This window comes from Xenia sp. Carnegie-2017, unplaced genomic scaffold, assembly GCF_021976095.1.
Source record: "Xenia sp. Carnegie-2017 unplaced genomic scaffold, XeniaSp_v1 HiC_scaffold_16, whole genome shotgun sequence".
Classification (NCBI taxonomy): domain Eukaryota; kingdom Metazoa; phylum Cnidaria; class Anthozoa; order Malacalcyonacea; family Xeniidae; genus Xenia; species Xenia sp. Carnegie-2017.
Window position 1 is genome coordinate 10085452 of NW_025813469.1, and position 23541 is coordinate 10108992.

A 23541-nucleotide genomic window follows, 5' to 3' on the forward strand; every position below is an offset into this window, starting at 1 on the left:
AATTCGTGTTCAATTCATTGATTTAAGGGATACAAAAATGTTCGAGAAGTGTCTTGAATATATACCATGGAAAAGTTTTAACTGGTTTGGAAGAATAATATTGATTATCTTTGAAATATTTGGCTTCATCGTGTCTGGTATTTCCTTAAATTTATATAATGATGTCTCTTTTAATTGTTATAATGAGAATTTGTCAAAAAACAATGACAATTCTCTCATGAAAACCATTGAATCAAGATGTTTCAGACAATACAAAGATAGCCTAAATTTCAAGTATGTAATTTTTCTTGTGGTGTGCTTAAATATTGGTATTGTCTTAATTTGGAGTATGGTTTATGGATATTATGTAAAACGTCGAGTGGAGCGTTATGGTCAATTTGATCCAGTGAACAATGATGGGGAAAGTGAACGTCTAGATGGTGGTTATCATGGTGAAGACAATGATAAATGTAAAAGCGTTAAATTTAGATTTTCTACATTTTACATTTATATCGTCCATTTGGTTGTTCGCCTCATTATATTATCCGTATTCGTTGGATTACTTTTCTCAGCCAAGTTTCCTATCGATTACATTTGTTCATGGCATCCTAAATTGAAAGAAACAGCCTCTTTAAATCACACTATTCCTACCTCATACGACGTCATATTACTTGCTTGTCAAAATCTTAACGCTGATAAAAGTAAGACGTTGATTCAAGTTGTTGCGTCTGTTGATGTCATTTTTATAATACTGACAATCTTAGAGCTGTCTTATTTGACGATTGTAGCCTGGAAGTACAGATTATTTACAACATCAAGAGAATTTTGTGAAGTTTATTTGTTACGAAAACGTGAAAGATTTCAAACATTTTTGAAAAAACAAAAAGAAAATTTTGACAGCAACGAAGACGTTCAAACAAATGAGGACTTTGGGGATGATCAATACACTCCATTAAAGTTTGAGGAGATTTATGTCAATGTCATTATGCAAGCGGAAAGAGAATTAAAGAATGCTTATCCAGAAAATTATAAAAGACATGAAATCTTTCAAAGTCATCTAGAAATTGGACATGATGCAAGAAAATTGAAAATGGTGACTGATATTTTTAAGCCAATCCAGGGTGAGAAAGAAACATCGTATCCACGTTCTATTTTAGTCATTGGAAGGCCAGGAATTGGTAAAACAATGTTAACAAAAAAACTTATGCATGAATGGAAAAACAACACAGATAAATATTGGCGAGATAAGTACGTTCATCTAATCCGATGTCGTGCGTTTGAAAATGTTGACATTACTCTTCAAGAAATGTTGTGTGCTGATGGATTGCCATATCGAGATTACGAATTGATAATGTCAAATCCAAAAAAAACTGTTCTTATCATTGACGGTCTTGATGAGCTTCCGCTGGATGACAAAAATCTTAAAACTGATGGCCCAGTGCTTGTTAAAGAAAAAAGGCCAGCATTTACAGTGTTAAGTATGTTGATTAAAGGTAAGCTGTTGCCAGGTGCCACTGTTCTTATAACATCACGACCAACCGCTGAATTTGCATTTAAACTTTTGAAATTCAAGAGGACAGTGGAGATCTTGGGGTTTTTTGAAGATCAGATTAAAGAATATGTTCACAAGTTCTGTGGTAACGATAAGGAATCTACTGAGCTTATTTTGAGCTGCATTGATAATTCTATCGAACTTCGTAGCCTGTGTTATATCCCCGTCAACGCTTACATTGTCTGTCTGACCCTGAAAGAATGCTTTACAAAAGAAGCAGAAGATATTCCAAAAACTACAACTGAATTGTACAAAAGAGCAGTTAAAATCTTACTTTGGAAGCACCATCCAGATTTTATAAGAAGATCACGACCAATAGATTATCTCGTCAGAGGTTTACCGGAAGAGCTTGATAAGCTTGAAGACCTGACGAAAATAAAAAGCCTTGCAAAAGACGGTATTGCGAAAGAGAGTTTGATTTTTAACGAACCAAGTCTCCCGAATTTTCCACATCTGGCAAAGTGCGGTTTCTTTCATAAATTACCAGATAGACGACGCAATCTTTATTGTTTTATTCATTTGACTCTTCAAGAGTTCTTCGCTGCATGGTGTATTGTTGACGATTGGCAAAACATTGCAAATTTTTTGGATGATAATGTATCTGATTCTAAATGGTATTTGGTGATAGAGTTTGTTGCTGGTTTAGTTGGAGACATGAAGAGATCTGGCAGCATCAGAAATGCTGAAACAGTAGAAAAGGTTGAACAACGGTAGGTTCTATATTTTTGTTTCTAGTGAGGTTTAGGTTATTGTCTTCGATGAGTTTTGTTTTTACAGTTTTTTGTCCTGCTGGACAGGAAGCGCAGGAACACTAACTACGTCTACTACATATGCTCAGAGTTGTTGCTGGATTGTTATAAGAAATTGCAGCAGTTTTATATGAAGTTAGCCTATATTTATATAAGACAAAACTTCATGGTTTTCTGCAGAGTGCTGTTTCAGTTTTGAAAATGTTGCTGAGTTTTAAAGAGGTCTGTCGGATTTAAAGTAAAGTTGTTGCCCTTTTTTACTAAATTAGCTCTTTGAAGCTGACGTTGTTATCATTGACGCCGCAATCTAAAAAAATTATAAAGGCTAAGGCCTCTCACTTCATTTATAGCGTGGGGTACATAATTTATAACAGCCTAGGATTAAGAAAACCTAGGAATATTTCCTAGGTTTTCTTAGAGTAAAGTGCTTATATGAGTTGCAGGACAAATATGTCATAAGGTCAGCTTGCACAGACTTAAAGAATGATTCTCAAGAAATGACCATTAATGGAGCTTCTTTTACGGCTGATGATTCAAACACATTGTTTGAATTTCTTTCTGAATGCGAACACATAACAAATCTTTACTTCCAAAATTGCATATTTGTTGGTAATCATAGCTGTTTTGTTGGAATAGTTAATGGTGAATGTTGGTCACCAAGGCCTTACATTTGGTCACCAAGGTTTCGCAGGCCAATTCGGATATACAATAAATTTTGTGCTGTACTACCCGCCAACTTTTTATTAAACTATAGGTATAATATTAAATTGTGGGAAATCATGTCATAAATATGGTTTCTGTAACGTTTCTTCTTATTATACAGAATACAGAACAGAGCACTCAAAGTTAAATTAAATTTATTGTGTGTCTTTAGTAATTTGTGAACCTGTCTTTACATGCAACCACCGGAAGTAGCATTACAATATTTCAAATTTTAAATGATAATCCTTACATCTCCCTTTCTCTAACAAAAGGACATGATACCTTAGTAGTCTATGTACTGCAATATTTTTTCTTTATGTAAACATTCTTATATTGCCAATTTCAAGTATCCAACTGAAAATGAAAATATATGATTATATAGAGCAAGGCTTCCTAATTAAATGATATTATTTATACCCTTAATTAATTAGGCAATTTTCAAACTTAATAACATGATTAATGCTGTATTCTATCACTTAGCTCATAGTTGGGATTTTTTCATTTTACACCCACTTGAAAGCGAGAGGGTTTCTTTACAACTCTTCCACTTCTCGTTCTCACTTGATGATCAAGAATAACAGGCTCTGTCTTCTCAAAGGTTGACCGGAAATAAAAAGGTCTTTACGTGACTGCTCAACACTTTAATCCTTTTTAATATATGTTTCTGTCACTGGTGATTGGAAGTCAGACATCGTTGTATTTTACTCTTATTATTCTTCAGAATGTTTAAGGTGTCGTCGATTTTGTCTGTACACTCTTCCGTTTTCCATTCGAACTTTATATGGACGAATGCCATCTTTCCCTTTAATTTTTGCTTGTACCCATGGCTTACGCTTCTCTGATTACTTTAATGGTTTGATTTAAACACAATCACCTTTTTCCAATTGTGTTAGTTCTTTGGTTCTTACGTTGTACTACTAAGCTTACTTGCTTTTCTGCTCTAGCAATTTACGGTCAAGATTTTTCGGGATTTCCTACTTTAGAAGACTTTTGGACGTTTGAATTGGCGTTCTATTTTGCAGACAAAACAATCTCTAGACAGATTAAAACCCAATGTTACGTGCGTGGTCCCGAAAGAATAACTATTAATTTCCACACGCAACAAAGATAGTGTGAACCAGCTATATTTCTCAAACAATTATTAATAAAGCGTAAATATTAAAGGGAATAAGTGTCTTAATAATAATATCAATAAGTATGAGTAAAAGTTATCTCCTCTGTCTGAGTACAACCGCGAGTCTTTATTCTTGAGCGTTCGTGAGTCCAACAATGACTCACAATAGTTTTCTAATAGATTAAAGCACAGAAGCCAAAAGATAGTTATGGCACAGAAGCCAAGATAGTTGTCTGGTAGATTGTAGCTTGTCAACCTACTTCGGTAGGCTATGCCTCCCAAGTTTGTCTCCTCGTAGCTTGTGCTCGTAGGTTGTCCTCTTAGGTTGTACTCAGTGGTCTAAACTACTGATATATATATAATATCTAATCGGAAGTATTGTGGTTTTGTGACCTACATCCCATACGCAATACAGTATGTTACAGCAAGATATAGTTAACCACAATAACAACAGATGCGGTTGCGGTTCTAAAGTGTTTACGCATGTAAGCAAGCTTCTAGCGCATGCAAGCAAGCTTCTAGATAAAGTTCTAATTAATTATATATGAAATTATAATATGATATAAAAATGATATTACATGATAGTAGTTGCTATCATGTAACACCCAATCCCTTCAATAGAAAAATTACGCCACTCCTACAGGGACAAATTAGGATCTCTTCCACTCTTCTTCGCTTTTTTCAATAATTGTTTTGCTGTCCGCACAGCATTCTCAGCTTTTACGTTATACCTCGGATATCCGGGTGAGTTAGTAATATGTTCAAACTCTAATTCTCTTGATGTTCCGTTGTCGGTCACAAACTGTTCTGGAATTCCATGTCTTGAAATATGTGATTTAGGTTTATTAATGACTTTGTTGCTGGTTTTATTGCTTACCTGATCCAACTCAAAGAGAAATTTCAGAAATAATTAATTGTCACTAAAAAATCACTTCTTTCATGCTCAAAAAGGTAACAACCAACTTTTCACATAATCGTTGAGGAATTGCGTGGCTGAACAACGATTCTTTTCGTTGTTCATGTGAATTTGCGTTGCACGTTTGACATCTTAAAATATAGTCTGTGATTTCTTTGTCATACCAGGCCAATACACACTTTTTCGGGTGTGTCTTCGACATCCCTGCACACCGATATGACTTGCATGAATTCTTGCCAATATAAATGATCTTGCCCCAAATCAAATGACCAATCTTTCACCTTTGAATATCAAACCATTTTGAATTAACAATTCATCGCGAAAATTGAAGTATTCTGCTATAGTTGGTGGTACTTGACCTCTTACCTCTAGCCATCATAGTCTGACAATCGTTTTTAGCTTCTCTAAATCATTATCTGCTACTATACCTTGTTTAATCTTTGTCAATGATTCTTCAGAGACTTCAAGGTTATTAACCATATTAATGGACTCTATATTCTCTTTGATACTGTTTCAAATTGACAACATTTCGTGATCAAAACTCTGCATTTTACGATCTCCCTTTACATATGCACGACTTAAGGTATCAGCTTAATACATCTGGGGCCGGTTGTATAGAGCTCCTTACTACTTTTTAACTACATTTTTTGCATTTAAAAAGTAGTTATATTTAACACGCGTTAAGTCTGTTGTATAAAAAAGTAGTTAGCGCTAACTGCAGTTTAAAGGTAGTTAAGTTAACTATGCTGTGGGGCATAGTTAACTTTTCAAAACACAGTTAAATATGGTGGCTTATCTTCTTAAAGACAATTATGGGCGAGAGGTTGTTGATCAACAAGTTTTACCTTGAGTTTTTAATCACATATGTATCTTCCATGGCAAAGCTTTTAGAATAAGAGCTTTATGGACGGTGTACTACATTCGTCCGTACTGTAAGCATCACAAGTTTTTCTGACGAAAAACAGCCAACAACTTATCCGCGTAACAAAACCCTTTTTACAAAATAGCAATTGCATTTTGTATCGTCTTTTTTGCGTCCGGTAGTTATTTCAACTCATAAGTGAGACTCTCAATTGAGATAGAGCCACTTCTTTAAGATTAGTGCACATAACTCGCTGACATTGTCTTACAACCAAGTACAATTCATTCCATGACAAAAAAAAAGAAAGAATATTATTTGAGCAATGAATCCTGTAGGCTTGGATGTATCAAATATTCAAATTGCGGATTTTTCCCTGAGCATTTTGCTTGATTGAAAATCATATGCATCATATAAACTCATTGCTCTATGGAAAATAAGCTAGATTATGCTAAAACAAACATATACTACAGTATAAATGTTGTGCTAAATAAACCAACGATAATACATATAGATACATGAGCTTTACAACAGTTTTTATTCATGACTACTCTTTTGTGTATCAGCTGCATGAGATACAATGATGTTAGTTTTTTAAATGCATAAAACATTTCATTAGCATACATGGTGAAGGTCCATGTTGCTTGATATATATATATATATATACATTTTCCATTGCTCATGGTTTAGAACACAAGCAGAAAATTTACATGACCGCATCAAATACTTGTAAAGTTGTAGCACATTTTGATTTTGTTGTATTGATATATGAATTGGGAAAAATGCAAATAATCATCAAAACACTTATGCTTCCAATGTTGTTTATAATTCATTTGTAGTTTTAATACTTCTACCTTTCTTTTTCACTTTGTTTTCTTTTTCCTATATTTGCAATGTAAGTGCACTATAATTTGAATGATTAACACAGTTTTCACCTCAATAATAAATTTCGTAAGCAGTTCATAGTGCATTTTGTTCTTTGAGTATCCACATCTGGTGTTTTGTTCATACAAGAATGATGAAGTGCAAGTAGATATGTCATAGCAAGACAATAAAACCAAATGAATTACATACCTATATTGTACTCTTATGCTAGAAGCTTAAAAGCTTTTTAGAAATTAGAAAGTTATTGGATTATATTACCACCTCTATATCATCAATCTCATGATAAGAAATAAGAAGCAAAAAATTTGTAGAAAAGCTTTGAAAAGTGAAAAACTTTTCTTTAAAAAATCAGCAATAATACTTATCATAAATCTCCATTCTGTGCTCTAATAGGTAAATAAGCTCAAATTTTTCTGAAAGAAATATAAGAAATATATAAGAAATATACAGTACAGTAAATTTAAAGGTTTCATCACTGAATCTTTAATGCTTCAGTATAGTGCATTAGATATTAGTAACATTTAAACAACACTCAACTAAAATATTTTGATAAAGATATGACATCATTTAAACTTTAAGTTACATAAAACCCAATGGCTTATACAGTTTGAAGCTTCACATCTGCATCGACTCATCATCAATCTCAGTACAAATGTTTACATAGACACAAACTTTATGGCCTTCCATTTTACATGTTTGTGAATTGACATTTCATTAAGCATCAAAACACACACAATCTTCTTGCCATCTTTCTTTGGATCATGAGCTTTAACTTCAAAGCATTTAAGGCATCCTTAGTGAATCCATTGTCTCCATCCATAGAATTTGACCACGATCAAATTAAATAACTCTGGATAGGGCAGACAATAAATCAATTATCTTTACAGCATTATCATTTTTTAAGACTCTGCCTGGTCAATAACATCTTCCAGTCATCTTTACTCCTTGATCTTCCCTGCATGTTGTCAGCAAATAGAACATAACAAGCTCTGCTCCAAATCATGGGTACCATTGGGGCTGATCATTTCTTTTTGATACTTACTCACAGAGCAAAATGTGTGCAGGGTCTTTTTTGCTTTAGGGAAACTATTTTGCAAATAAATGGGTAAATTTACGATTTCATGCATTAACAAATGACAGAAAAGTATGCATAATTTTATAAACAAAAACAGGAAAACATCAGTATATTTAGCGTTCAAGTCAGTCTTAAAAAATACGATCTTTAATATGTATTTTATGGCTTTTCAAGTGCATGTATAATTGCCTTTCAATCGTTGACGGACTAACAAAACAAAAACTACCTCACCTGTGAGAAGCGATATGTTCCTTTTTGTGTAAACTACGACATCCAACAATTGAACGATTGAAGTGTTGGCATTATAAAAGAAATGCCAAAAAAGAATCGTCACGGAATATGGAACTACGATATCCATATTCTGTGATATCGTGCTTGTTTTTGAAAAATTCTTTATAATTTACTATAGACACCAGGGGGAGGTCGAGAATATTATTTTTCTGCAAAGCGATCATTTCAGCGGAAATACGTCCTTTGGCCGCCATTTTTTTGGCATCCTCGCCCCAGTAAAGTTAGCCGCTCTAGTTATTATAGAACTCAATGATAGAACCTCGTAAAAACTGGTTTTAAAATAAATCATAATTGTTTTACTGATATTTCATCATATATTTCCTATGTAAAAATGTTTATTTTTAATGTACATACAATCTTGCCTGCCAATATTTTTCTAAGAAGCAGAAAGCTCTAGCTACTATTTGATGATTTAAAAAGTACGAAAAAAAATAAAACTCCCAAGCTTTAGACAAAAATAGGCCAATAAATCACAAAGGCATAAATAACAGTTTCATAACTAAGGCTCATTAACAAATATACCCAATAGTTTTTACAACTCAGTTTTTGCAAGGCAGAATTAAGAGCAAATAAGTATTTTGTGCATAGCTGTGAATATAACATGTCACAAGCCGAGAAAAGACAGTTGCTGGATTACATGGCCACTAACTATGATGACTCAAAGAAATGTTTTCTAATAATAAAAAATTAAATGAAGATATGATCAAAACACCGCACTGCATATAACATTCTTTCATATAATAATAAAAATGTCCATCACTGTCCTCTTTTACAAATATGTGTGACTTATGTCTGTACAAACACATTTCTTTCAAGCATTTTACTCAGCTGTTATAAAGAAGAACGAAACGATCTTTTCTTTTGTTACCCTCAATCTCTCAGTTTTAAATTCTGTAAAAGCAAGGCCATTCAAATATTCAAATCCTTGCACAAAGAACACAATATGAATCAATTTGAGAAGAGTTCATTGTTTCGTTTGCTCAAGTCCATTATATATAATTGGTAAATGAAATAAAGCAGTCCTTCCGAGACTCGTAATCATTTATCAACATCGCACTGTATTACACAGAAGATAAGGGTCGATTTTCTTTAGAAAAGTCCAAAGTATAAGCTACAATTTAATCCGGTTACCATGTCACCGTGAATCGTTTATTAAATTTTCTTTTCACATCAGCAACATCCGTTAAAAACGACAATAGTTTGCCATATTTAAGATTTTTACATAAGCCAAGAGATTTTTCTTGATTTTGAAGTCATTTTATAGTTCACTTGCCCGCCATTACAAAGCATAAATCGATTTAGCTTTTGGTCATTTAACGTAAACAGCACTCCACGCAATTCCCACGCAAGTTAACTACGCAGTTAGTTAACTATCCGACAAACTACGTTTTGTGCAATACAGTTAAGCCGATCAGTTAAGTTACTATTTAACTGATCGGCTTAAGTTACTAAGTTACTAAGTTACTTACAGTTAAGTTACTTAGTTAAGTTAGTACAGTTAAGGAGTTAACTACGGTAGTTAGCGCTAACTATAGTTAAAATTAACTACGTTTTTACACAACCGGCCCCTGATCCCTTCTTATACGTAACTTCTTTTTTTTCACTTTCCGCAAACATGGCGGAAGGTTGTGTTTTGTTGTCTCGCGATCAATGTAATCTTAAGTGTGATATAGAAAGAATTTATAGTTTTAAAGCTTCTAAATGTATTGTTTATGATGGAAAACGATTAAAATGGCAAAATTGTTTAAAAACACTGCAAGATTTTTTCGAAAATAGCCTTGATCAACGAGGTAAATGGTCATCACCGGGAGGTAGTTCAAGAAAGTTTGTCGGTTCAAGCAATGATCTGGTTTGTACTTGGTACTGTGGTAGACAGAATACTTTGATGTTTCAAGGAGAAAGCGGTAATCAACTAAGATATTGTCTAATTCAAATGTGTGTATCAACAACTTTGGAGGAATTTAAAGCTAATACAAAGGTATGTTGTAGATGTTTACAACGTATTCCTTCCCAAGCCTCAGGTGGAATGACACCTATATCGTCGAATGTTAACATTAAAGAGTGTATCGAAGATATTAAACTTGATATCGAAATTATTCAAAGCCGAGTCGATGCACTTCAAACTTTAGAAAATACCCAATCTTTTCCCCACGAAGCAAAGGCTCAAATTCTCATAGATGATATAAGGGCATTGCAAACAGAGTTGCAAGTACAAAAGGATAAAAATATCAAACTTGAATTGGAAATTAAAGAGCTTAGAACAGATGTATTAATGTTAAAAAAGAGATTTGAAAACAAAAAGACTGAACGAGCTATTGAAACTAGAAACAATAGACATGAATTTAAAATTTGCAATAATTTTGTTCCATCACAATCGCTTAACTCTCTTGATGATCAACTAGAAATATATCGTGCCAAACACAAAAATAATTACACCAAGGCGAAAAACTGTCCGGTTACCCTACAAAATTATACTACAATTAATAACAAACAAAATTTCAATGACACGTTTTCAATGCAAATGACTAAATATCGTGAAAAACAACATGTCAAGTATACTGCAAATCATGCTGGCATGGAACAACTCCAGATAAACAACTCTGCTGCTACTATCCATCTGGAACAGAAGCCATCAAACCCAGTTGATACAACTCATGAAGTCCTTTCTGATCAAAAACAAAATTTAACATCGCTTACAGCAATTAACACCGAGCAACTGCCGAGTCCTACTACTGTTTTCCAAAACTCAAAGCAAAACAACTCTAAGGATGGTAATTATCAAGTCAAGTTTAACGCCATTAAATATCCACCATCTCAAACACCTTCTAAAAGTACAAAGAAAAACAATTTTTATCATAAGAGTACCCCTTTTCGGTATTACCATCATCCCCCAACATACTCACATCACCAAGATCTTCGCAAACAAGCTTTTTTGAAGTACGATTATCAGACATCTTGCAAAAGGAAGAACAAAGCAAGAGAATGGTTAACATACCTACACTTTGTTCATCAAACACTGAACGAAAAATAACTACTGTTGAACCGCATGTTGACGTTTGTTCTCAGTATAGGACTGGTTTCGGGGCTAAGATGAGGAGGAAAATGGATCGAATGAATCGTGGTTTAATGGCATCAGATTACACAACCAATGATAACATCTTCTCAATTGACGTTCGTATAACCCAGAGAAAACCAATCAAACATATTAAAATAAATAAGGGATACAATACGAATTATGGAAAATGCAACTCTATAGAAATTAAAACTAATAGTAATGATCCAGTTAAAACCTTTCTCCCAACAATCATGCTCAAAAATGCATGTCATATAACTAATAAAATTGATGAACTACATGGAGTCGTCATGAATGATGGTCCTGAAGTTGTTCTGATTACAGAATCCTGGCTTTCTCCAAATATACCAGATACAGCAATATCGATTAATGATGAATACAAAATATTTCGCAAAGACAGACCCACCCTTGGCGGAGGAGTTCTTACTTATGTACATCAAAGTATAGCTGTTAGTCGTAAGTTATTTGATGAAGACAATGATAAAAAGGTGCTATGGTTAGTGCTTAAACCAACAGCCTCGCCATTTTAGTGCAATTATTGTCGTCATTTTTTATTATCCACCTGGACAAAGTGCCGAAAAAGAACATGATATGATTGAATATCTCATCAAAAATTTAGATCAGTTGCTATGTGAACGTCCATCCTCTGCAATTATAGTTGCTGGAGACTTCAATAAATTAAACTTGACTAATCTATGTAATTGTTTCAATTTAAAAAAATCTATCCTATACCCAACCAGAGGAAAAAACGTTTTGGATCAAGTCTTGACAAATATGCGAGATATGTATAAACCAACACAGCATCTACCACCATTGGGACTTTCTGATCACAATTGCCTTCTATTAGTGCCAAAACAGAAAGAAAAAACACCAACAATTCCCAGAAGGGTAAGACTCTTAACACCTGGAAAAGTAAATGTCTTATGCAGAAAACTTATTCTTGAAGATTGGTCGGAGGTCTTTAATGTAGAAGATGTAGATGAAAAAGTAAATTCTTTTACCTCGACGATGCTTAGTATTATGGATGAAACTATTCCTGAAAAAACAGTACGAATGCATGCTTCAGATAAACCTTGGATGACAAGCTTTATAAAATCAAAGATCAAAGCCAGACAACGTGCTTTCTCATGTAAAAATCAAGCACGTTATGAAAAACTATGCTCTGATGTCTCAAAACTTATAAACAACGCCAAAATTTCATATTACAAACGAAAAGCAAAAGACTTTCGTACGACTAACCCCAAAAAATGGTATAAATCAATCTTCTTAATGTTGGGAATTAATAGCAGGAATAATGTAAAAAGAAATGTTTATGATGAAAATGTACTGGAACTAGCTGAAAAATTACAACAAGTCTTTACAAAACCTTGGTTAAACCAATTACCCGACTACGAAATTGAAGATAACTTGATCAACCAAACGCTTAAGGATGTTAAACCTCCTTTACCATCTATTGGACAGGTCAAGAGTTGTCTACAGCACCTAAATCCCAGAAAAGCAACAGGTGATGATAAAATTCCGGCATGGATACTTAAACGTTTTTGCGAAGATCTTGCACCAGTCGTACACAATATAGTAACCACAAGTATAAAACAATGCAAGTACCCCAGCCAATATAAACATGCACTAATAACTCCAGTTGCTAAAGTTAATAATCCAAGCAATGTTGAAAATGACTTCAGACCTATATCTATCCTTCCTCAAATGGCTAAAGTAATAGACAAACTTCAACTCCATTTGAATAAATCATATTTCAAAATAAAGAGTAACCAACATGCCTTTACTCATGGCCGATCTACTGTATCTGTTCTAATATCTATGACACAAAATTGGTATAATGCAACAGATAATTCTCAATTAGGTAGAAGGGGAGTTCACGTATTATTTATAGATTTTCGAAAGGCGTTTGACATGGTGAATCACAATATATTACTACAAAAATTAGCATCTATGGAAATTAATAAGTCTTTCTGGCAATGGATTCGAAGTTTTTTGACAGGAAGAACGCAACAAGTCAACCTACAAGGAACCATGTCATCCATCCAACCTTGCCCTTTGGGCGTGCCACAAGGCGCTGTCATATCACCAGTGCTCTTTAATGTATATATAAATGATTTAGAGTACAATATTCCGAAAGAAATAGATGCTAATACATGTAAATATGCGGATGATTGCACTCAGAACCAGATTGTCGAAAGAGGTGAATGCAGTTCCATGCAAAAAGTAATCGACGAATTACGGAAATGGGCTGATAATAACCGAATGGCTCTGAATCCGAAAAAAACAAAGGATATGTGGATATGCTTTACGGACTCAATACAAGAACCACCCTCCCTATTTATTGGAGAAGAGGAAATAGAAAGAGTTACTAATTTCAAACTTCTTGGCGTAACATGTCAAAATGATTTTAAATGGAATGAACATGTACACCAAATTACAAGCAAGGCAAATAAAAGACTATATCATCTTCGACTTTGTAGGAAGTCTCAATTACCTTCAGATGTTGGATTATTAACATATACATCAAAAATAAGACCAGTATTAGAGTATGCATCGGCAGTCTGGGCAGGACTTCCACATTTTTTACAGCAAGAAATTGAACGTGTACAAAGAAGAAGTTTAAAAATTTTACAACTAGATAAAACTACTTGCCCTCTTTAAAAGCAGACGTGAACTAGCAACTATCCAAGAGATCAAAAGGATTATAGAGGAACCTGATCATCCATGCAAATTTTTAGTACCTTATCCCAAAGAAAATTCGCACGAGTTGCGTAAAAGCAAAACTTATAGTATTTTATCTCGGACCAAACGTCATAAACAATCTTTTATTGCTAGATCTTGTAAATATATATATAATAAAGTTAACATGTAATTTTTAGTATAGTATGAAAATATAGAAATTCAATGTAAATTCATCGTACTTTTTAATGTGAAGATGAATAATAAAAAACCTTTAACCTTTAACCTTTAACCTTCCAGTTCATATTGAGTCCTTAAGTGTGACGTCACGTTAACATGGCGCTAAAAATGCAGCTTTAAACAAAATATCTTATGCGAGCGCTTTTGACACGCTTCCTTTGTTTTGAATGTCTAAAGCTTTAATTATCTAGTGTAATCCAACAAAAGGCAGTAAAAAAAAAAACAGGAAAGGTTAAAGGGTCATCCAAGGGATCAACTTTTGTTTAAGAAGTGTAAAGGACTCGGCCTTCACGTGGCCTACATGTAGCCATTCGTCGGAAGGCAACACTTGCAAGTTCTTCGATTTTCCAAGCGCTACAAAGCAGAACGACGAGTACAAGAGATGGATTCGACTCATAAGGTATGAACTGATATTCAAAAACAAGTCCTTAATCGGTAAGAATTTGATGAATTACGTGATTTTAAGTTAGAGTTACAGACTCTATTGAGGTGAAGAGTAATAAACATGATCTTTTTTTAAGGCGCAGCCCTGTCCACTTGTACATTTTTCATGGCAAAATGTTGCTGACTCCACTGCCTCTGCTACTGTTATGTTCCGTTCCATGTACGGACACTTCACCTCAAGAGCAGTTCCTTCATCAATGATACCATCTGGAGATGCACCAAGAATTCCAGATGAACAAAACCAGATTCCAGCTCCTTCCACTGCCAACCCTGTTTTCAGGGTGAATGCTTTGACGGCTTCCTCGTAATTATTTACTCCCCATTGCACTGCCTTTACCCTTGATAGGTCATACTCCTCGAGATGACGTTTAGTAAGTGAAGGAGTGATCTTCTTTACCTTTAGGACAGAGCCGAAGTTACTCTCTGTAAGACGGCCCTTTCTCGCCAAAAACCAGGCCGGGCTGTCTCGCTGGCCAGCAGTCTTCGCTATCCCATAAAATGTCCGTTTCTTGTAATCTGGAAAGGCGAACCAAACAGTCCAGCTGTTGCTGACGCCCAGTGGCTTAAAGAAACTCGTCAGAGAAAATAATTTCTTCTATAGTTGGAAAAGGAAGCTGGTTAGCAATAGGTGGCTAAGGGCTGATTAGCCAGCAGAGCCCCGTAAACCGCCCATGTTCCTTCAGGTCTTCGTACAACGCGCAACGGTCTGCTTGTGTAGGTTTTTTCGACGGAGCTGAATACCTTTTATGCGGGGAAACATTTCTGTGACCGCTCGAGTTGAAAGCGATGTATTTGACTTTTGTTTCAGCCATTGGCATTCGATGTCGGTTCGGCTCAGTTTGTGAATACCGTGAATATAGAGGGCTGCTGCGTGACTGCATTTAAACACGCATCTTGTACATTCACACTGGGTTGATTTTATTTCATGTTCTTCATCCAAATAAATCTGCAAGATGTCAAGATTAATGGTATTTAGTTCGGCAAATAGAAACGATTTTTTTGGCAAGATGCTACTAGTAAAAGATCGATGATGCAAAGAATAACAACTCACCGTCACTTTATAAACCTTTTGTTTCATGCTTGCGTGTACTTCTCCCCGTAAAACACCCTGCTGGCAAGTAATTGCTTTAATGTGATCTGACTTAAATAGGTTCCCCCCTTTTTTATAGATTTCTTTTCTTCTGAGAAGAAAGAAAAAAGCGAAGCGTTGGATAATGTCGTCATTTTGAATCGAATGGGCGCTTGTTTGGAACTGACATTTTTAGCACGATGGAAACGTGACGTCACCGCTTAAGCACTCTGTTTCTGTAATCTAAGCATCATTCGTTGTAATCTCTTCGGTGTATTTAGGACACTCTTCTTCTTAATAGTCTCAATTGGTATGTGACCAGTTTTAACATTTACTCGTCTCCCATACATATACTGTTCAAACGTTTCTCTTCCAAATGGAATCACCAACATTTCCTTCTCAATCTGAGCGTACTGTTTGTCAATTGGGCTTAATGACCTCGATGCATAGGTGATAGGTTGCACATCTTGCATTAGACAAGCTCCCAAAATCTTCTTAGTGTCACCCTGTAACTCAAGATCGTGATCAGGATCAAAATACTTCAAAAGAGGAGTTGTTGACAAAATGTCCTTGATCACATTGAAAGAATTCCCTTCAACGTCATTTCTCCAGTAAAGTTCGTTCTGCTCTTTGAGGCGCTTTCTTGAAATTGCTGTGACTGAGGATAAGTTACGCGCAAACCTTTGAAGATAGTTGATCATCCTTAGGAGTCGTCGTACCCTTTGTCTATCAGTTTATATAGGCATCTTCTGCATTGCTTCAACCTTTTTAGTATCATGACTGAGTCCTTCGATCTGAGGTAATTAAATGACCCATGAAACTTACTCGATTACGACAAAACAACAACGTCTTTACGTTTAACTTTATTCTAGTACTTCTGCATCTTTCCAATAGACTAACTAGCTTATTATCATGATTATCCAATGTTTGCTCATAGGATTCGCTTACGCCGCAAACCAGTATATCGTCACAAATAGCTCTATTTTTTTTCAATCATTCCAGAGCATCGTCAAGATAGCGTGCAATTTTTCGGGGAGCCAGAAAAATGCAAAAGTCATTCGTTTTTCTGTAACGGCCCTATGTTGTTGCAAATGTGGTAAATAGGTACTTCCATTATCTAACTGTATGTGCCAAAACCCATTCTTTGCATCCACAACCGAGAATACCTTAATTAGCCTTTGCTAAGTTAGGTTGAAGATCCTCTATATCTGGATAACAATAGTGATTACGTTTCATTGCATTATTTAATGGCTTTGTGTTGGTGCATACACGAATACTTCCACCTTTCTTTTGCACAGCTACCATACCTGAAATCCAGTGTGTCGGGACCTCTACTCCTGCCACAACATCATAAGATATATGAAAATTTCATAAAATTTGATTTAAAATAAATCAACTGAGAAGATACGTAAAATACGTGACATTTTTGTGCACGAATATACCCCAAGTGCATGCTATTTTTGTTAAAAGTACACCTATAAAGACTCCTCAAAAAAATATTTATATTTTAATAACAATATACTAAAATTGCTGAGATGTAACATAATAGTATTGCTATTTATTTCTCATATATGTTTTTATTTATTAACTTAACTTATATAGTAATTCTTGTATAATGTTCAAGCCATTCCGTCACTTGACACTTGGACACACCCTGTTACGCCGCTGACCGTTTGAATAAACAGTTCAGCAAACATAATCAAATATTACAAATTCTCACATGCTATTTTCCAAATTCATACTTCTATGAAAATTTTGTTAATATTTTTTCAATGCTGAAGTTTTATGGGCAAAAAATGTCTGAAATAAAAGGCTCAAACTAGACATAAGGAAAAATAGCGATTCATAATCTCACACAGATACAAAGTGATGGATACCGAGTGGTAAACTGTATAAAAAATACAGCGTCATGTTTCTACACTGCTTACCTTTTCCTTGGTTAGAATTATTTGGACAGATATAATCTAAAAACAAAGTAACTACAAGAACTTTGCTTGGTAAATGATGAATTCTGAATGTGCTTGTTAAACTCTAAAGTTTTCAGTAGCCTGCATGGTCGTATCTAAAGCATTGTTTGAATGGTCATTATAATTAAACGTTGCCTTGTAAATAAACATCAAACTGACTAACATAGATACAGCCCCGCTATTACGAATAGAAGTTTATGGCTTTAATCATTTTTTAAATTTTCGTTTTGTTTTATGACAAACTATTGGGGTAGAGGAAAGTTCATATAATTTTTCCCCATTGGAAAACTTTAAATATTTTCAATGTTGTGGTGCAAGTGCGAAAAAATAATTTTGCATTCCTTTAAATCAATTCCATCTGTTATATAGTTGGGTTTTATTATGTTATGGTGGCAGCAAAGGATTCCATTAAGTAATGATGATATTTTATAAATTAGTTTAAACCTTTAAATTTCATAATCTGTTTTAAGGACCCCATGCCCATTTTTTTGAAGTCATGAAATTTTGCAAGATACATACGCTTTTTCCTTCTTTCACGGAACTTATGCACCAATTTTGCTGAGGAATTTTTAAGGCTTTTTTAAGTTATTTTCAGCATTCCAGCTGGAATCCAAACCTGATTTGTCTTGTGGAAGATATAGCTGATAGAGTAGTTGTGAGAATTCAGGTTGTTTACCTGAGACCAGTTGTAAAACTTCAGCATTTGAAGCTATAATCTCACATTTATCATAGAACAAAGACTACCTGCTCTAAAGCTAGAGACTTACTTAGTTACTTTGGTAGTATAATAATAATGAATTGACGATTGAAGCGTTTACTGGAGAAATATTATAAAGTTTTGCCGTCTTATGCAGTCACATAGGCAGGTTTTGGCTCATCTAGTAGGGCAATAATTGTTACCTGACTTTGCCTTAAAAAAGGCTGCCTGCTACTATCTGTGCTGTGTTTGTTGAGAAGAAATCATTTTCATTAGGAGTGATATCCCTTGCATTTATAGAGACGATCTACATTGGTGTAAGTATTAGCCTTTGAGATGGTCGTAGTTTTATGGCTAATTTTATTACTTTGATACTAGGAATGTGAACATGTAAATCTTCGCAAAACAAGAACTCCGTTACGCGGGTATTTGAAGCGAACACAAGTAACGACATTCCTTATTTAAATTTGGCTTGAAAAGCTCAAGATTGCGAGTCAACAGCTCCTTGTACATATCGCCAAGGGGTGTTAAAGCACTGGTGTTATAGGTCGACATCTTTCAATGTCTTTGCTTAGCTTTGCAGTATCTCAAATCGAATGCTCAGATTGCAATGTGACAATATCAGCTACGCTATGGCTGATTAAGTAATTGCAACTCCAACTTTGACAAGCTTAATCTAAAAAATTCCCAACTTTAGGATAAATGCCGCAAATCGTATGATTCAGTAATTACCAAATTTCAGAGATTTATTCTTTGGCACAGCGGGCTTTTCTTTGTGTCGATCTTATGTATTCATTTGGTTTCTTCCAAGTTAAATGATTAACATTGGTTGATAAATGTCTGCCAGTTTCTGCCTTAGATCATCGTTTGTTTGGTTTTTTCACCATTATATTACCATTTGCATTCAAATGGTAAGTGTCCTAAATTTTTCGCGTTTGTTCGCGTTTCAAACGCTACGTTTGTCAGGCGAAACACCGCTTTCAAATTAGAAACATAACGTTTGCTCAGGAATGTTTAAATTTTGAGGAACAATTTGAACAGGTTTTCGTCATGTCATTGACATATTTATACGATTTTACATTGATAAAATGCTGTAGCAACTGAGAATTACATTCGTATAGCTTAAGCAATTTGCAAAGTATGATAATTAACCATATAATATATAGAAAAACTGTTACAATTTTAGAAATCCGCGATTTAAACAAACGTAACGTTTACCATTTGAAACCAGACGTTCTGTCTGACAAACGTGACGTTTAAAATGTGAACAAACGAAAAAAATTCGAGACACTTAGCAGTTGGTAATAAGCAAATGGTAATATTGACCAATTTTGCCAAGTCAATCATCCTGAGCGGCTAAGATGTTTGAACAGGAATTTGGCGCGTCGCCATTGATTTTTAACTCCGTTAACATTTCTAAATTAAAGGTTACCTTTTCTGCTTCATAAAGGGTATTATATATTTTTAGATTGTTAGTTATACAACGCTATTCTGTCGCTTGTTCATCTTGGGCATCGTAAGAGACGTGTAAGGGACAAACTCATTTTGTTTTCTATCGTTTTTACAATCATGGCCGTAAAATGGTTTTCTTTGTATTCAACTTTGCTATTTTCAACTGACTTCCATCAATGTAAACTAATAACTATTCTTTTTCCTCTGCTGTGGCAAGTTCCCTTTCAATTGATTTTCCTCTTAATCCATCATCAATTTTTTCCTTCCGGATAATGCAATTTGAGTTCTATGGTTTGCTTTTGAAAGCTGACCGTGCAACGGTTTATGCAGATCTGATCTTAAGGAATAAGCGCTTCTTCATCTAGCTAATGTTGCATAGCTCCGTATGGACCAGACAAATGAGGCAACAGAACTGTTTTTCGCATTATTCCTGGCAAAATTTATCAAAAAAAGTGAGAAATTTTGTTGATCATTGCTCATTATTTTTACAATAAATATGGAATAAAATACCATCATAACACGTAAGAACAAAAAAGTGCACCTCATAAATCGGTGTTTTATAATTTATTTACTGTTGGACAGTCGGAAGTCTTGCTATAGTATTTACAAAATAAATTTTCAAAGCAATTTTTACAAAAAAAAAGTTTTATACTGCATACAACAATTCATCGCAAAGAAACAACAATCAACACAGACTGAGGAGAACTAAACATATGCTACAATTATTGTCGAAATTTTTATTACAGATTGTCGTCTGTTAACCAAAGACTACCCAAGTTAGACGTACATAAACAAGTCGCCATGGGTACATTATCTAATTACAATACTAAGTCATTAACTATAAATATTATAAGAGAGCTTTATAGCTATAGTGGTAAATTTCAACATTTAAGACAAGATTAGTTTTATTGATGCAAAGAGCTTCTTTTATTTCAAGAGTAAAATTTGAGCAATTGGTGTCAATGATTTTAAACAAAGAGACTGAAAATTTAATTTTAAAAGAAGAAGAGGCATGTATTATATGTCCCATGTTGAACACAATTTGTTTTTGAAACTTTGCTGGCTCCTTAAATCCTTAGCTTGATTACCAAAGAATTCTTGTTAGATGGACCCAGAATAGTTCTGGGTCAAACTTACAAATGTTCTACGTCACCATTGTAGGCCCGTTTCAAACGTTGAAATTTACAAAAGCCAAATGCATTTAAAACAAAAGAAAATTTAGAATTTTTTCTTATTATTTCTTTTGACTTTAATGCATTCAACAAATGTAACATGCGTTGACATTTAAAATGAGACTTGATTTATTGCACTAGCCAATCAAATTCCTGTCATGCAACATTCAATGTACCTTTACTTATAAGTTATGTATTTTGATTTTGTAGGTTTAAAAAGTGGATTTCAAAGTTATTCTTAAAAAACGGCGATAAAGTCCTTGGTTTTCTTGGAGTAAAGTGCTTATACGAGTTGCAGGACAAAGAAGTCATGCGCTCAGCTTGCTCAGAGTTAATGCATTTTTCTCAAGAAGTGAAGATTGATAAAGTTTCTTTTACGCCTGTTGATTCAAACGCATTGTTTGAATTTCTTTCTAAATGTGAACACATAACAAGTCTTTCTTTTGACGATTGCAAGTTTCTTGATAATCATAGCTGTCTTCCTTTAAAAAACTATTTGTCAAGTGAGAGAGCGGAAATTTTGATTAATTTAAAATTCAGGTCTTGTGACTTAGGCAATATTTTCGGTGAAAATCTTAGCGAAGCTTTAAAGAGTGAGAATTGTAAACTAACTAAGCTGGATCTTGGTAATAACAATATTGGTTATGAAAGTGCAAAATATCTTAGAGATGCTTTGGAAAGTGAGAGTTGTAAACTTACTGAATTGGATCTTAGTTTTTACATTATAGGTGATGAAGGTGCAAAATATTTTACTGAAGCTTTGAAAAGTGAGAATTGTAAACTTACTAAATTAACTCTTCAGAGAGTCAGAATAGGTGATAAAGGTGCAAAATATCTTAGTAAAGCTTTGAAAAGTGAGAATTGCAAACTTACTACATTGGGTCTTGGTAAAAACAGTATAAAAGATACAGGTGCAAAATATCTTAGTGAAGCATTGAAAAGTGAGAATTGTAAACTTACTAAATTGCCTCTTCATTGTAACAATATAGGTTGTACAGGTGCAAAATATCTTAGTGAAGCATTGAAAAGTGAGAATTGTAAGCTTACTGAATTGTTTCTTAATGAAAACGAGATAGGTGATGAAGGTGCTAAATCTCTTAGTGAAGCTTTAGAAAGTGAGAATTGTAAACTTACTGAATTGCAACTTAATAGAAACCAGATAGGTGATAAAGGTGCAAGATATCTTAGTAAAGCTTTAAAAAGTGATAATTGTAAACTTACTAGTTTAAATCTTAGTAGCAACCAAATAGGAGATGAAGGGGCAAAATATCTTAGTGAAACTTTAAAAAGTGATAATTGTAAACTCACTCAATTTTATTTGGATCATAACAAACTAGGTGATGAAGGTGCTAAATATCTTTGTGAAGCTTTAAAAAGTGATCATTGTAAGCTTACTGAATTTTATTTGAAGCATAACAAAATAGGTAATTAACGTGCTAAATATCTTAGAAAAGCATTCAAAGTTAGAATTATAAACTTATCAAATAGGGTACTGGTAATAACAAAATAGCAGCTACAGGTGTGATCTTTCTTGGTGAAGCTTTCAAAAATAAGAGGTGTAAGCTTACTGAAATAAACATCCTCAATAACAGTATGGGTGATGAAGGTGCAAATCATCTTAGTGAAGCTTTAAAAAGTGAGAATTGTAAACTTACTGACTTGTCTCTTAATTATAACAATATAGGTAATAAAGGTGCTACATCTCTTAGTGAAGCTTTAAAAAGTGAGAATTGTAAACTTACTGAATTGCCTCTTCATTTTAACAATATAGATGATGAAGGTTCAAAATCTCTTAGTGAAGCTTTGAATACTGAGAATTGTAAGCTTACTAAGTTGAGTGTCAATAGTAACAGTATAGGTGTTCAAGGTGCTAAATATCTTAGTAGCACATTAAAAAGTGAAAATTTTACTTCAAACAAGTGATTTTTATTTTTAGTTACATTTCCTACAAATGATTTTTCTCTTTGCATGATACATGATAAAAATAGTAAAAATGTATGTAACTTCCTGCTTGAAGGTTTGTAATTTAAACATTTATGTTTTATCAGCAAAATAAATGAAAAATTGTTCACAGTGAACAATATATATTTCTTGTGACTTTCATTTTATAAAGTGTTTCTTGATTTAAAAACTATTTTCAATTCTCTCTACATAGCTATGTTAATCCATTTGCAGAGTAAAAGTATAGTTTATTAGTAATCATGTATTGTTCATTTATTTCTTTTGTTTTTTTTGCATTATTTACTGCAAAGAGTAAAGACTGTAACAAACAATTTTGGACTTAAATGATGTTATAAATATTTTGTAACTATCAAAAGAAATTTCAATACTAAACATGAACACATTGAATGTTTTCTTTCAAAATTCCTCTCCAGTCAACAGATTTATGAACAAATTCCGTCTAATAGTCATAAAAACGCAATATTTTTTTAGCTAAAAATAAACAGGATATATAATTAAGGTAATCTTCTGAAGAATTCGTTATTGCATGAACGTTAGGAAACTTGCTCCATATGTGAACAACTTTAAACAGACATAGTAATTGTCTGTGTGTTTTTCTGAACTTATCCTGGGCTATAAACTGTCGTAAGTATTCCTTGTGAATGACAAAACTTAAATTAATAGC

At 33.9% G+C, this 23541-nt stretch overlaps 1 protein-coding gene and 1 pseudogene across 1 annotated transcript; one reads left to right on the plus strand and one right to left on the minus strand.

The window, feature by feature from the left end:
• The first annotated feature begins 250 nt into the window (after nucleotides 1-250).
• LOC124436027 (NLR family CARD domain-containing protein 3-like) lies at nucleotides 251-23264 on the plus strand. The gene is made up of 3 exons (XM_046985952.1): nucleotides 251-2241; nucleotides 21126-22339; nucleotides 22402-23264. Exons 1-3 carry the CDS (start codon nucleotides 329-331, stop codon nucleotides 22836-22838), a joined length of 3564 nt encoding a protein of 1187 aa, XP_046841908.1. The 5' UTR covers nucleotides 251-328; the 3' UTR covers nucleotides 22839-23264.
• Nucleotides 14585-15782, minus strand: LOC124436806 (annotated as a pseudogene).
• Nucleotides 23265-23541: the final 277 nt, after the last annotated feature.

Excerpts from the sequence above, each read along its gene's own strand:
- LOC124436027 (XM_046985952.1), top strand. The coding sequence starts at position 329 with ATGGTTTATGGATATTATGTAAAACGTCGAGTGGAGCGTTATGGTCAA. Across the intron at positions 2,242-21,125 it reads GTAGAAAAGGTTGAACAACG|GTTTAAAAAGTGGATTTCAA; the intron begins GTAGGTTCTATA and ends TTGATTTTGTAG. Across the intron at positions 22,340-22,401 it reads TTTGAAGCATAACAAAATAG|AGGGTACTGGTAATAACAAA; the intron begins GTAATTAACGTG and ends AACTTATCAAAT.